Source organism: Vulpes vulpes, chromosome 13, assembly GCF_048418805.1.
Source record: "Vulpes vulpes isolate BD-2025 chromosome 13, VulVul3, whole genome shotgun sequence".
Lineage (NCBI taxonomy): Eukaryota > Metazoa > Chordata > Mammalia > Carnivora > Canidae > Vulpes > Vulpes vulpes.
The window spans coordinates 127,857,588-127,874,374 of record NC_132792.1 but is presented as its reverse complement, the minus strand read 5'-3'; the positions used below and the strand labels follow the sequence as shown (position 1 = coordinate 127,874,374).

The following is a 16,787-nucleotide window of genomic DNA, read 5'->3' as shown; positions in this document are numbered from 1 at the left end:
ACAACAACAGCAATAAAAGCCAAAAAAAAGAAAAAAAACAAAACAATTGGAAGGAAAAAGAAGATAATATATCAGTGAGGAGTAAGGTGAGAAAGTACCAATAAAATGTTATATTTAGCAAATGAACTTCCTAGAAACTAGAGAAAACAGGAAAAGGAAAATACAGTTTATACATTACTTATTGTTTTATAAAAGGAAAAGCTAAGTTTATCTTCAAAGAAAAAATATTCTTAGTATTTATGATCAAAGAAGCATATGCTATGGTTCCTCTCATAAGCAATTTGATGAACATGAGGTAAATATCTTTGATTTACATTTGCAAAAGTTAACAAAGTAGTATGTAAATAATCATTTCCCTGACTACTTTAAAGGCTTATCATTATGCTCAAACATCATAAAGTTCTTTCTTTTGGCAGGTAAGGACATGTAATTAGCATTCTTGATTGAAGATCCAATTATATAGTAAAGGCATTTAAACAATTATGCTCCCACAACTGACTTTCTAAACCCTTGTGAAGAGAACTCACCTTAGTTGATTGTACTTAATTGAATCTTGAGCACCAACATATATACAATATGTCTCTTTACCACTAATATTAAAATATTAGCCTTCAAAACCCAGTATAGTAGATAAAACAGCAGGTATTTGATCACTATTTGCTGAACTGAAATAAAAGTCCTAAAGAAAAATAAGGTTATCAGGCCTTCAAGACTAGAAGACGTCAATCCTATAAATACATATTTTTAGCTAAGAAATACTGATTCCCTGGTTACATCTCAGTCCTAAATATCTCCAGTTAGAGTTTGGAAATTTGCATTCTAAGAACCTCCCCCACTGAATCTGTTTCAAATGCGGGAAAAATCTGAAACAGAAAAGGAAAGAGAACACAGCTAAACAAAAGGTAGAAGTTTTACTGTGTGTGTGTTGTGGGAGATACGCACCCCCAAAGGAGGTGTATGACTGCAACATTGTCTCCCAGGAGACTGGGCAAGGGCTGCAAAGCCAACCAGAAGCCAGGACTTTCTGCTTCATGTCCTCTGCTTCTTTTCTCCCTCTGTTCCGTTGCTCTCATCTGCAGACAGGCTTGCTTTGCTTTTCTCTGCAAATGCCCATGCCCACGCCCATTATCCAGCCTGCAACTTTACATCATCTCAGTGCCAGACACACACACAAATGAACTGAACTTTGGGAAAGTCAACAGAAAGAGTCCCAGGAAAGAGAACTGATAGGCCAGGCTCTGGGGAGCTGAGCCATACCACAATCAGAACAATCAGAACTGCCTGAGTTACTTCTGCAGGTGAGAAAGTAATTTTGTGAGAAGCAATATGACTGGATCCACCCAAAGATATTTCCTACCCCCACAGTTCAAGGATGAGCATGGAGGATTCATCCAAAGACTTTTCCTCTGATCTTGGCACCTCAGAAATCAGAAGGCCGAAATTAAGTTATAAAACCTAAATAGTTAGAAAAAGGCTTGGATGTTTAGCTGAAGGAAAAACATTTATCAGGAGCGGGAAAGCCATGAAACAAAAACCCGAAAGCCCAAATCACATTTATATTATCTGTGTAATGATATTCTTTGACATGACTCTGGATCTGGATCTTAGATAGTGGGAGAGGACAGGATTGCATTATCACTTTCACAATATAGCTGTTCTCACCAGAGGCAGGTGGGGGAACTGCTTGGCTACCCTTACATATATATTATGCACAGGTCCTTCCAGGTGTCACTGGATAGTGCCCATCCCTCCAGATGGCTGTTAACATTCATCAATCTTAGATGCTGAGGAAGTTCTTAGGTAGAGAATAAAAGAACTAGATTCTTCTTCCTAATCCCTTCTCCTTTCCATGAACAAAACAATCAAACAAAACCAAAAATAAAACAACAACAAAAAAACCATTGAATGGATTGGGATGGATTTGATTGAGGTGAGATGAAAAAAAATTTAAAAAGAAAAAACAATAATAAGGGATGCCTGGGTGGCTCAGTGGTTGAGAGTCTGCCTTCGGCTCAGGGTGTGATCCTGGGGTCCTGGGATCAAGTCCTGCATTAGTCTCCCCAGAGGGAGCCTGCTTCTCTGTCTGCCTATGTCTCTGCCTCTCTCTCTGTGTCTCTCCTGAATAAATAAATAAAATCTTAAAAACAACAATAAGAATAATCAGAGCCCTTGAAGCTCTAGAAAAATCTGCATAAGCCAGTTGGCCACTGTACCCGACGCTCTGGGTAAAACACAGGTGTTGGTCTGGAACCCAGTCTGGCAGCAAGGCCAGACTGCCCTGCTTATGGCAGTACTTCTTAAGCTTTAGTGTTAAAATTGAGGTTCTGATTTAGTGGGTCTGGGGTAGGTTTATATACTACGTTTCTAATAAATTTCCAGATAATGCTGATTCTATTGGTCCATGGACCATGTTTTGAGCATCAAGACTTTAGGGAGTTTTAGTGGGTAACCTGAAAGAGCTGGACTCACAATACTTGAGACTCTTCCCCTGTAGAACAGCCCACAACAAGACAGACTCCTGAGAATCACATCACCCTCCTCTCACACATTACATCACTCATTCATCACAATTGATTTCTGATTCTGCTAAGGGCAGTGAAGTTAGCAGATCATTGTTTCTTTTGGAGCTCTGCAGAACATGAAGCATGCCTAGAGAGAGGAGGGAGAGGCAGAGAGAGGCAGAAGATCAAGCAGCAGGTGGCAAGTGGGATCACAAAAGAACAAAAGGATTAATCCCAAATAATTATAAGAAATATCAGGAGAAGAAAATCACTACAGAAGATCAAAATCTGCTAGCAAAGTAGATGGGGCTTCAGACCATTATAATTTGGTGATATTACAACAAAGAGGTTGGTAAATACTAGACACAATACTATTATGTCAATTAAATCTACAGCAAAACAGGTAATTAAACCTGTGACACAGAGACCTCCTGAAAACTTTCTAGGAAACACACAATGGTAATTAGAAACTAAATACATTAATATGAAAATGTCATTGATATTCTCTTTATGTAATAACTACCATTGTTGTCTTATGTTAATCAACATTAAAATAAGCCTCAGGCACTTCATGGCTCATTCTGCATCTATGTGTCCAATCTTACCTTTTATTTAAGATCTTAATATTGTCAATTAAGCATTCTTCCAGTAGGATGCTACATCAGAACTGTAGAAAATTATGGTACTGTATTGGAATTGTATGAGGTATTGCTACTTGAAGAACTCAACCAAAAATTTTAGATTTACCATGAGAGCAGATAACTCAAACTTGCAGCCCAGCTTAATCTGATGAGCAAAACTTTTTTTGCTCAGTCATTTTTGTTTATGGATATTGTCATTAAGAACTCCTGAACTGCCATGCCTTCACGCAGGCCAGGCACTATTGACCTGACCACAGTTCCCAGGAAGATGGGTGGGTAACTCACAGCATTTATATGTCTGGATTCTGATTGCATTTAAGTTTGCAACTTCTGCATTAGAGTATTTAAGGAGGTAAGTTCTCTCACTGGTCATTAAAATATGACTGATTTTCATATTTGTGTTTAGATACAAAGTTAACTCTCTAAGTTGCTGACTCTAAGGAGCTTAATATTTCCTAGGGGATATAGGACATTATACAAAAATGTAGCACAAAATAGAGCATAATAACTGCTATAAGAGAAGCAAAAACAAGTTTTTGTGAGAGCACAGAGAATGGAGGCTCAGGATAGTTTTCTCAAAAGAGTTCTCTGAACTATCTGTTAAGGAATGGACAGAATTTCATAGTCAGAATGACCTTGAAGTCAGGAAGTGAGTCAGTGAGAGGGTGTAAGAGATGGAGTAAAGCCCCAGATGTGAGAAAATACAGGCTATCATCAAAGAAGAGCCGGAAACTGGAGCAAAGTGGGCATGAAAGGCAGTAATAGGAAAAAGAGGGCATATTTTGTGAGAGCTAATGTCTTCCTACTGCAGCTTTTGCCTGGTCCTTGTTCTCTCTCCCTTTCATCAAAGAGTAATGCAGCCACTAAACACCAACATCTGGGCCTGCCTCTTTGTTTTCTGGTCCTAATTACTACCTCTCACCAAGGCTGAAGACCTGATGGCCACTGTGCTTCCTTCAATCCTTGTCCACAAGGAAGCACCACAGAACCCTCCCTCATTCAGGAACCCCATCATGCATCTCCTCCACAGGCTCAGTCCAGCCTCCTTACCCTGCTGACTCACCAGATCTGAGGGCTCTGGTCTGATTCTGCTTCTTCTCCAAGCCATGCTAGCCTGGGGCCAGCATGCCTATGTCCCACAGCTTGGGTATCCCCAGCCTTGTGGAGCCAGAGCACAGATTTCTAACTCATCACTACCATTTTCTCTAGAGTTTCTCCAGTCACTTCCAATCAAACTATGGAGTTTCCCTATTTCTACTAATGATCTCACAGTCATCCAATTAAAAAACAAAACCAAACAATATTGGGTAATGTCCTCTTATAGCCTATATGTCTAGTTATTTAACAGATGCTCATGTTTCTTCCTCTGTATTCCTTCACTCCTCAGATAATGAAACATTGGTACCTGAACTATTCCAACACAGACCTTGGACCTACCATGGTGACAACAGCCCTCACTCAACACCAATTTCCCCCGAGCACCTTCATCATAACATGCTCTGCGAGAGCATGACACATCTCCACATTTTCCATGCATCAGAATTAGATTCTTGGGTTGGCTTTCAAAGACTCTCATCCTGACCCAAGTCTTTCTTTTCCATCTCTACAGCTTCTCTGCACACTTCTATGTCTACATATTCTCACCCTGGTCACCTCCAGTTCTATACAGTTGGTGGTCTTGAAGCTGATATGACTTTTCACTTTTCTTTTTTTAAACTTTATTTTATTATTATTTTTTTGACTTTTCACTTTTCAAATTGGGCTCACCACTGTTGTTCAGGAACCCCTTCCTGACTGATTTTTTTCATCCTTTTTTTTTTTTTTAAGTAGGCTTCATTGCCTAGCATGGAGCCCAAAGAAGGGCTTAAACACATGATCCAGAGATCAAGACCAAAACTGAGACCAACAGTCAGACACTTAACCCACTGAGCCACCCAGGCATCCCTTATCCTCCTAATCTTTCTATATAATCTATACCACATTATTTCATCCACCTTTAATATCATCTTCTGTTATTTCACATTTGTTCATTATGTCTCTCCAACTGACCCAGAGTAAAGTCAAGTCATGATTTTTGTTTGTTTTGTTTTACTATTACTCCAAGGGTCCAACATGATGTTGAACATGGTATGGGTTATTTCACAAGGAGTTACTGAATAATTAGAGAGAAAGTTTCAATACTGAGTGGCTAGAATTGATTTTAAATAGTTATGTCAAAGGTGCTAGAGAAAACAGTGCTGCACTGAATGCACACTTACCAGAGAAGACGCTAGGTATCTTGGAAAGAAAGCTTTTGACAGTACGAATAGGAATTCCATTTTTTTCATCTTGCATGCGAGCTATGACGTCTTCCATCTAAATAACAATAATAAAATAATTAAAATCTTTTAAAAGTTGAACTTTCTGAGAAAAATCAGTTTTCATAATAACTTTTTATACCAGTCTTGCCCAACTAAGTACAATGCCATATCTTTGCCTTCCTATACTTTGTCACATTAATATTTTTAGTTTGGTTAAAATAAGACAGAGAAAAGAGTATGAAAAGTGGCCATTTTAAGGTCCATTAAGCTACTGGAAGGAATTCTGTGCTTTGAATATTACCTCTCTCCTGGTTTCATATTCTTTGGTTACAAAGGTTGAGATAAAAGAGTGTTTATTTTTGAAGCTGTCAGCTTCACTGTCATAGCAAAACTCTCACTTTTGTCAATGTTATCTCTGTGGAACTCAGTGAGGAAGAAAATAGAATCCTTAAAAGCATCTCTGTAGATTTCATCTTCCAGAAAGAGAGTTTCTATGATTTGGTTCAATGCGAAATCCTTTTACCTGCCTAGAAATGCAGGACCCACTGCTAGCAACTGCTGCTTCTCTTGCCTGGGCATTTACTGAAATGTGATATGAAATACACACATGCATGCACACACACACACACACACACACACAACACACACTCATAAAATGAATGTAGTACTGTAGCTTTCTGCCCATTTAGTAAATTCTGCTGTATCTGTTTCAATCCAGTTAGTACACTCTCTTTTGCTTTTGAAAAGTTTTCACAGTTTTAAAGAACCATACTTTACAAAGCCTATTGCGGAATTTAGATCTAACATTTACTCAGATCATAATCCCTGTGTGTTTCTATACCTGTGGCAAGCCTAATATACGCAAATACATAGAAGTTGTATTACGGAGCTCAACAACCATTCACTCATTGACATCCATTCACTCATTCCACAAACAGCTATGGATCACCGACTCTAGATCAGACTTACCAATGGGCACTGTGGATATGAAAATGAATAGAATACAGTTACTGTCCTCAAAAGATGTCAGAGTCAATATTGAAAACAATGTAAAATTTGAGTAACGTTTGTCATTTATCTAATAGTGTTGTACCACTATCAATCTTCTGTTTTTGGTAATTTTGCTAGGATTCTATAAGATGTTTACATTATAAGAAGCTATGTAAAGGGCATCTGGAAACTCTCTGAACTATTTTTGCATCTTTTCTGTAAGTTTAAAATTATGTAAAAAAAAAAGTTAAAATCACAGTCTAAACTTTATATTGGTGAATTACCAAATTCCCAACAACACAGCTTTACAAGGATTTTCAACTAAGAATTCTTATTTGCCTGGATAAGTGTTTCCAGATGTATTAACATAAGAAACTGCTCACAAGAAACTGGAGATGTGGGAAGAATGAGTTTCTGAGTCAGATAGGTCTTCATGAGACTTGGCTTTTCTTGTGACCATTCATGTTCACTTTTGAGCAAGGTGAGCAACCTCTCTAAGTCCACTTTCTCACCTTTAAGTGGTGTTAATAATATTTATAGTAACTCCTTCACAATGTTCATAGGGTGGAGTTGGGCCTAGGTGGGGGATAATGTATTTTAAGATTAAATGATAAAACATAAAAAATAAAATAAAAAAATGATACAACATATATAAAACACTGTACATAGACAATAAGCCTTGGACTACAAATGTCCACATACACCCCCAATGCTTAGGGATGTTTATTCCCCACTCCTCAGGGTTATTTTTTTCTGTTTTTTGGGGGGGTTGTTGTTTTTTGTTTTGTTTTGTTTTATTTTGGTTTTTATGTGGAGGAAGCACCACTGTCTCACTCTCCTGCCTCTTTCTGCCCCTCACACCTGCCACTCCAGGGAAACTGGGCTGACTTACCAGGTGAAAGAGTTGGGATGAGAAATTTGTTGTGGGCCCATCCCCCTTTTATGGGGAAGGCTACATCCAACTCTGCTGGTGTGAGAAACCTGTCCTAGTGAGTGAGTACAACTGGTCAGGATTGAGTTTCAGGTTTAAAGTTTATGTGTGTGCAAATATTCTTCAATAATACATCAGCAAATACAGGAGATATTATGATGCCTTTCTGCCTTAGGCTTTGGTTGTGATTTTCAACTAGTTCGGAATTCAGAAAATGAAGGGATTTTTTTTTTCTATTGGCCCTCCAAAGATCCCACTAATAGCTAAATCTTTTCATGTAATAAACACATCTTCTCTAAGTATAGAAATATGAAAATAGTTAAACTTTTCTGATGTTGTGTTTTGTTACTGTTTGCCTTTCATTCATTCACCTGTCACAGTGTCCAGGAATGAAGAAAAAGCTGCTTCACCTTGTCAACTGGCAGCTTGTAAATACTTGGATTATGAGTTTAACAGTTTAAACCAAGTCATATTAGACAGAGAGGGAATACTCTCTGACCCCCTTACTAACTGCACACCCCAGGATGTGGCAACAATCTCCTCTGGTTGGAACTCAATTAAGGTTGGTTGCTATGAGAAGAGAGGTATTTTCTCTGCAAAGTCATACTGCCTCTCAGTTTATTGGATTCCCAAAGGAATGAGGTTAGGAATCTGGGAACTGAAAGTGAGCTCTGTGGTTGTATTTTAAAAGTTTCAATCGTTCTGAGCGATAATTTCCACAATAGAAAAAAAACTCCATGTGAAAGAGGATTTGTGTTCTAAACTGAAAATGCGGTCATTAAAATGTATTCAGGTATTTTTATCTTTATGCAGATATGATTTATTCATGAATCTTACCATGGTCTAGAATGGGCAACAGACAAACTAAACAACAACAACAACAACAACAACAAAAGCAAAAACCAGGACAAAAACAATCTAGTTTCTAAAAGCTGAAATGGTCCCAAAGTTTAAATATAAAAACACATCCTTGGGGTGCCTGAGAGGCACAGTTGGTTAAGTGTTCAACTCTCAGTTTTGGCTCAGGGTGTGATTTCATGGTTGTGAGACTGAGCCCTGCGTTGGACTACGCACTCAGCTCAGAGCTTGCTTGGGACTCTTTCTTCCTCTGCCTCTGCCTCTGCCCCTCCCACTTGCTCTTTCTCTCTCTCTCTCTCTCAAATAAATAAATCCTTAAAAAAATGTAAATTAATAAATTTTTTAAATCCATCTTATTTAATAAAGCCTCCTTACAATTCACTTGGAGTCTATTTATTTTTATCTTAAGCATGGTTTTAACACATGGTTATCTGCTTTCCCACTATTTGCAATAGCAAATCAAGTGAGAGAGAATTAAAAGCAGACAAACTAATAGAGCAAGCTGGGCAGCAAGAGGGATGAGACACTGCACAAAGTAACACCAATAAATACTAAAACTCTTTGGGACAATTTATTTTTTAAAAGACTTTATTTATTTATTCATGAGACACAGAGAGAGAGAGAGGCAGAGACATAGGCAGGAGAAAAGCAGCTCCATAATGGGAACCTGATGTGGGACTCGACTCGATCCTGGTACTCCAGGATCACGCCCTGGGCCGGAGGAAGATGCTCAACTGCTGAGCCACCCAGGTGTCCCTCTTTGGGACAATTTAAATTTAAGGCCAAAGGACTCAGATATCTCAAACATTCCCAAAGAAGATATTTACACATAAACACATCTATTGATTGATCAAGCTATCATCCGTCATCTTCATGAAGGTGCCATTGAGTTGTAAAGGGCTAGACTGTTTTCAATCTCATAAGCCTATTTCTAGGGTGAGGAAGATTTCAGCACAGGATGACAGAATGCTGAGCTATGGACAGGACATCTGAGCATGCCTGGTCACTGAGGCTCGCTCTGAGTCTTCTTCACCCTTCAAATAAGAAGTTGGAGGGATCTGATCAGTAAGATTTCTTCTAGCTATAAAATTACTGAAATCTGGAAATAATCAGAACTGGGCAAATCTCCTCACTTAAGTCAAAGAGCCAGTTACCTATCAGAGACAAATAGATGAGCCCATTAAATTGATCAGGATCTTTTACAAATTGCTTCCAATTGTCAGCACATTTTAATAAACATCAATGCAAATAACAACATGATTAAGAACACCACTGAGGCCACACAAATCTAAGTTTGAATTCTGGTTGTGTTACCTGCAAATTATATGAAAAGGTAAGTTACTTTAAAATTCTGAGACTGGGATCCCCGGGTGGCGCAGCGGTTTGGTGCCTGCCTTTGGCCCGGGGCACGATCCTGGAGACCCGGGACCGAATCCCATGTCGGGCTCCCGGTGCATGGAGCCTGCTTCTCCCTCTGCCTGTGTCTCTGCCTCTCTCTCTCTCTCTCTCTCTCTCTGTGTGTGTGACTATCATAAATAGACAAAAAAAAAAAAAATTCTAAAAAATAAATAAATAAATAAATACAAATAAAATTCTGAGACTCAGTTTTCTCATCTGTAACATGGAGATAATAGCATTATACATCTTATCTGGGGTGAGGATTGATGAAACAATGCTAAATAAAGGTTTATCCATAATGTTATCATTATAATCATCATCATCATCTTCACCTTCATCAATATGTTTCTTCCCTCATCACTGTACTAGGAAGCCACATGCCCTTTTTCTTTTATTGACAAGTCAGCTAGCAAAGACAGTTGTAGCTAAATGCCAAATATTTATTAGAAGCAACCTATTGTGAATCACGAAGTAGAAAAAGATACCTATGGACAAGCTCTGTTTTAGATTTCTTATAGAAGACTGGGTTTATTGGGGCTCCTGAGCAGCTCCATTGGTTAAGTTCTGCCTTTAGCTCAGGTCATGATCCCAGGGTCCTGGGATAGAGCCCCAAGTCAGTTAGGCTCCCTGCTCAGCAGGGAGCATGCTTCTCCCTCTCCCTCTGCCATTTATCCTACCTGTTCTCTTTCTCTCTCTCAGATAAATAAATAAAATCTTAAAAAAAAAAAAAAAGAAGACTGGGTTTGTGCTATCCCTCAAAAGACAGGGGACTGTCAAGAAGAATATTTTTGCATGTAAGCAAAGACTATGTAAACTATGGGAAAATAGTATTTAGAAGAAAGGGAGAAATGAGATTGCATTCATTTTGACAAAGTGAAAATGTCTCTGCTGTCATATTTTCTTGATGAATTTGACTCTTGAAGTCAAAAATTGAATTGAGATTGCATACTCTTTGCAAAAGTAATCTTTCCTGTATACAAACTAATCCTCTATGTGTGTAAAGAGTAAAATAATTGTCTCTTGCAAAGTACTTTTGTGAATATCTATGGCTCAACTTGTTCAAAACTTTTTTATACCTCTATTACAAAACCCTCACATTTTCATTATTATAACTGTCTGTTCTCCCTCAGATGTGAACTTCTTGAAAAAAGAAATCTCATCTTACTCATTTTTGCATTACTAATACATAAAGTGTCTGGCCCATAAAGGAGGGCTCACCAAAAAAAGGAGGGGAGAGAAGCATTAAATCTTTGTTTATAGCACATGTTTGATTTTTCTGAGACCCAAAGCAAAAGTGCAAGTTAAATTGTTTCAAGACTTCATCTTGGGATATTGAACATGTTTTTTTATTTGTTTACTTTTTACCTTTTATCCAACATTTGTTGGAAAAAATAGGCTGAGTCAGAAATACTAGAACAGAGGGGATCCCTGGGTGGCGCAGCGGTTTGGCGCCTGCCTTTGACCCAGGGTGCAATCCTGGAGACCCGGGATCGAATCCCACGTCAGGCTCCCGGTGCATGGAGCCTGTTTCTCCCTCTGCCTGTGTCTCTGCCTCTCTCTCTCTCTCTCTCTCTGTGACTATCATAAATAAATAAAAATAAAAAAAAAAATTAAAAAAAAAAAAGAAATACTAGAACAGAAAAGCTTAATATTAATAAGCTAAAATATTATTATTTTTGTTTCATTTCATGCAGGGATTCTTTAGCTTGTTTATTAGAGGAATTTCTCCCTTCAAAACATGAGGGTAAATCAGAGGCTGTTTATGAGGCTGTCTTCCTACTTGTAGATGTGACACTCAAGTTCACTGTCAGGCATAAGCTCTTGAGATGAAAGGCGCTGCTTTCAACACACTGCTCTTTTTCCAAAATCTCATAATTAGCCTTTTCTCTGGAATAGTTGAGATGTCACTTCAATGCTTGTGATGTATTTCAAATATTACTCAGGTTAAACAGTGCCCACCCTCATGCTTGGTAGAATGAAAGAGAAAGCAGATTACGCAGGTACATCTTTGAGGAGTATTACTAATTAGTCAAAAGGGGCCCGCCAGACAGGAGACTCCCACATCCCTATGAAAACAAAAATTACTGCCTTAAAACCTTTCTAGTTTTGTAATGTTCTAAACAATGAAGGGAGTTTAATTAAATTTACTTGTAGCTATATTTGCATCACTTTATGATAATACCAGTACAATTGATTTCAATCAGCCAATAGCTTTACAGAGACACCCTGACTGTAGGCGAAATATTTGTATGAAAAAAAGTTAAAACATTTCATACTCTGTAGTTCTGAAAGAGAAATGAATCAATCAAAATCTCAAAGGAAGTTTTCCAACTACTTATTGTAATCCACCATTAAGCACAGGCATTTGGAAACATAAATGAGAGCTTGAATGGGCATATTGAATGGATTTTTTGCTGTGTGCACATACTTTCAAATTATTGTGTGCCACCATCATTTTAAGTGCTAGCTATGAGAAGAAACGATGAGTCAAGTGGTTCTCAGATATCTTAGACAACTAGGTGGTGGCAGGTATTACATAATTTAAACTTGCCTATAATTCTTCCTCCTCCAAGAAGCTTTGCTAAAGAAGAATATGATTTTCACTTATGAATTCACTGGTGACAGCGAGAAAGCAGAGTCAGGCTCTAATGAAGGTTAAATAAGAATAATGAGATTAAAATTTGCAACCCAAACTGTTTTCTGCTACAATAATTCAATTAAAGCTGCTTCTAATTGGTATGATTTTCCCTCATGTTACTGTTGACGGTAGTCAGTATCTCAACTCAGAATTAACTACTTTTTCCTATGAAAAAGCTACCATCTTCATGAATAATTATGACTAAAAAATATACACATAAAATCTAGTTACATGTAAATCTGTCCTAGTTCATCTTGAATGAAGATTTATTTTTTTCAAAAGCCGTAATTAATTTAAAAAGGTGGAGATTTTATACTTTTGTGATTTTACAGAAATAGACTTTTTATTTCTTTTTTCAAGGGATGGAGGGAAAAGGGAGAAAGAGAGAGAGAATCTCAAGCAGGCTTCATGCTCAACATAGAGTCTCACATCAGGCTTGATCTCACAACCCTAAAATCATGACCTTAGCCGAAATCAGGAGTCGGACACTTAACAGACTAAGTCACCCAGGAGCCCCAGGAAATATTTTTCTCTGATTTATGGATGCCATTTTCATTTATTTTTAAGTAAAGCAATTCTCTCATCTATATAAAGGAATATAATCTCTCAATTAATAAATAGATAAATTAAAACCTATGCTCATTAGATTTGTTAGGATTACTTGGCTTACAAGTGATAGAATTCTGACTTAAAATGTCACAAACAAGGAAACGTGTTGTAAGCATTGTGGGATGTTTTGTGTAACTGAAAAATCAGAATGTGAATGGGTTTCAGGCACAGCTGACTTGTAGAACATTCTCTCTGCATTCCATCTTGGCCCCTCTCATGTCTGTCTCACATTTCTCCACTGACCAGAAGCTTCTCCTAGTTCTCCAATGCACAGAGCAGGAAACCTGATGCCCCAACCTTCTGAGTTTTATAGTTTACACCCCAGATATCCAAGGAGAAATGCTTCTCCCTCTCATTCCCATATCTGAATTTTGGGCCAAAACTCTGCTCTATAATGTTGGGGGACTGAGGTTGGGAGGGGTGCTGGCAGACAAAACAATGGTGTTCACAATAGCTTTATTCAATAAGAAAAACCTATTGAAAGGCAGAAGGATAGAGTTATATAGTAGGAAAAAAATGTAAGAGTAGTTTAGGAGGGAGAGAGAGAGCGAAAGAGAGATACCCTCTCTGTAATAATAGAGAGCCAAAGAAAAGTGATGCAGAGAAGAATCATGGGGCAGACAAGCAAATCAACAGAAGTAGCTTTCACAGCTGTAAGAGGTAAAGAAGCTCTTGGCTAATTTATATATAATATTTGACCATGGCAGTATTTGCTCATGAGGTAAAAAACGCAGAGTCTCCTGAAATACCGGAAAAGGCTTCATTGAGAAAGATAAGACTGACGAGCCTAGAGAGTAACCAAGATAAAGTGATGGAAAGAGAAGAAGGATGCAGGACATTCGAATCTGAAATCAATTGCTTCATCCTGGCTTCAAGATGAGGATGAGCTGGACTCTTCCTGACAGTAGTGACCTTTACAGGAATCCTTCTCCTTCTCCACCTACTCTCTAAAGGTTGCAGTAATTCCCAAATATATTTCCACTGCTGTCATCACTTAGTTCATGGATAGCCTGCTTGATATTTTCTCTGTAATGGATTCCTGTTTGCACCTACCCTAGTCCACTCAACTGACAAATTAACTCAGGAATGAGTTGAGGATTAAAATTTTTGATTAAAAATTTTTGATTAAAAATTTTGATAAAAACATTTTGATTAAAATTTTATTAAAAATTTTGATTGACCTGACAACCCCATGAACCCAAATTTCTCCACAGTAAGGTCCGAGACAATCACTCCAGCCTTGTAACTCTACTCTCCTCACCATACCTCATGCTCCACACATGCCTGGCCATGGTTCACTGCCTCATCTTCTCCCATACTATTCCTTCTGCCATCCATGTCCTTCTTTTTCCTAGCTTGTCTTGGGAAATCTGGTTAAACTTTTAGGCTAATTTCAATGTTAACTTTCTTACTGAATTCTTTCCTAATACTTTCCTCTGTCTCTGTCATCTCAACTGAATATAATCATAGCTCCTTTGGAACTCATAGATAACTTTATTATAATTATTTTTCAATATTTACTCCCACCTTACTTTATATGACTTATATATGTTAATTCTGTACCTATTTATCATTCCTTTTAGAGTATAAATATTTTGATGATGAGCCCTCCTTGGCTATTTTACCATTTGGGGTATAGACCATAAACAATTGGTGGCAGAGGTCCTCTATTTTTTGATGTATATATTCCTGTGCTATTTGTATGCCGTTTGTTTTTTAACCATGAGCGTGTATTACCTTTACAATTTTTTCTCATTAGAGTTTTGGATTGAGAATGCTCACTTTTAATGGGATTAAAATCTTATCCTGCAAGCCCTTTATTCAAACATCTATTGTCACTCATTTAAGGGTCAAATGTCCCCAGCTTCCTGCTATAATATACTATATATAATCATTCTGTGCAATGGCTCATAGTCTTCAGCAACTAAACTGGTCTACCTAGAAATTACCTCCCCCCCCCGCCCGCCCCCCCCCCCCCCCCGTCTTTTAAATTCAGAACTAATGGAGTAAACTGTTTACATTCTTTTTAAATTAGTCACACATCCTTATCACACTGGTAGACAGAATCAATAGTTTCATCATTAGCCCTTACTCAGGGCACAGGAGAAATCTTGATAAGTGGAAAGTCTTTCATGATAACCTTCTCATTGATGCAGACCCTTGATTCCAGATGAGCTCTTTCCCTATTTTAGCTTCTGGAATTAACTTGAAATTCCTCAACCTCTAGGGTTTAGCAAAGATAGGCTACTCATTCTCTTAAAATAACTTGTTGGTAAATACTTAGGAAACAAATTATCTAAAGACAGCCATTGTTTTGTGTGAGAGAAAAAGGCAGTTCCTCTGATATTTAGCAGGAAGGGCCAACAAGGGATGCCAAAGGGCTCTCCACCTAGCTTGCCATTTTAACCATAGTCACACTAAGGGAAGGGGACTCATAATACTGTCACAGAGTACAACAGCTCAACAATGGCTTTGGAATGTAAGAATTACTCTAGTGTGTCAGTTCTTTGATTAAATCTTGGCTTCTCTTTATAGCCATGAATGCCATCATTATTCATAAATTCATTCAAATCTTTTTGAAGCCATTTAAGTTTTGTGGCTTCTTGGGTAATAAATTCTGTAACTAAATTACCTACTACCTGAAGTCATAGTTCCTATTATTCAATATTTGCTTCACTCTAGTTTAAAAGACATGCCCTTGGGGCGCCCTGGATGCCTCAGTGGGTTGAGTGCCCAACTCTTGGTCTCACCTCAGGTCTTACTCTCAGGGTCATGAGTTCAAGCCCCATGTTGGGTTCCAAGTCCACTGTGAAGCCTACTTAAAAAAAATAAGTAAACAAAACAAAATTTAATAATAAAATAAAATACATGCTCTCATCATAAAGTTCCAGAATTTAGTGACCAAGACTTTATCATATTTATAGTACATCATATAAGTATCTCATAAAAAAAGAGATGTGACAGGGTCAGAATTTATATATTTATAGTACATAAATGTATAAATTCTGACCCTGTCACATCTCTTTTATGAGATAAGGTGATCTGCCCTCTTGCATAGCTCTGCATAGAGCACCTCCTTCAGCAGTGCCAACCCTGTCTGATAATTATCAAGTTTGGTTGACTGCTGGCCACTAGGTACCACAGATCCATTCCTAGGAGCCTATGAAATAAACTCTCCCTTTCTGCAATACCTTCACATTTGACAGAACAGAAATACATGCTTTCTCCTTCACTGAAAACCAGAGATTAAGAACACTCTTGTACAGCATCTCAGCCAACCACACAAAGTGACTGGGATCAGAGATTTAACCAGTGGCAGAAAGAAAGCTCTCTTCATAGTGTTTTGTGATTCAGAAAATGCCACATTTGCTAAAGGCCTGGAATGCACCTGTGATTCTATAAACACCTCACAAAGTTGCAAATTTCATGCCTAGAACGTGTTAAAACAAATGATACTTCCATCATTGACTTTGCCCTTCATCTTTTCTCTCTCTGCTAATGATTGTTCACCTCTCAGATTTATCCCTCAGGAGAAATCCACTCAGCACTGTTTTCTAGGTACCTATGTTCTCAGGGATCACTAATGTTAAAGTTTCCGAGCATAGTTTAAGAACATTCATACCTACTGCTCAAAGAGGTATCACCTCTGATATATTTTTGAGTTCTTAGATAAAAAATTTATGTTAAAATTATCAGAGTCACTGAAGTCTTCACTTGATACAGAAAAAGCTGAATGGCTTCAAAAAGATTTGACGAATATAAATTCATAAGTATTCATAAGAGTAACAGAGACAGGAATGGTTATGAAAGAAAGATGGAATTTAAATCATGAGACATTGATTCATTTTAGCTGTTATGTTAAAACATAAACTATTTAATTTATAATTCAGTTTCAATATGGAGTTATCTATAAACTTTAAA

At 37.8% G+C, this 16,787-nt stretch overlaps 1 protein-coding gene across 8 annotated transcripts in view; it reads right to left on the bottom strand.

The window, feature by feature from the left end:
- Positions 1–16,787, bottom strand: part of RGS7 (regulator of G protein signaling 7) — a 501,308-nt gene that overhangs the window by 263,578 nt on the left and 220,943 nt on the right. For 7 of the 8 annotated variants that reach the window (XM_072732891.1, XM_072732892.1, XM_072732895.1 and 4 more), the window contains one exon: positions 5,401–5,497. The exons of the other annotated variant lie outside the window; for it this stretch is intronic. In XM_072732891.1, coding sequence (XP_072588992.1) covers positions 5,401–5,497 — 97 coding nt within the window. The remainder of the gene's footprint in view (positions 1–5,400; positions 5,498–16,787) is intronic. 8 annotated transcript variants of the gene reach the window in all.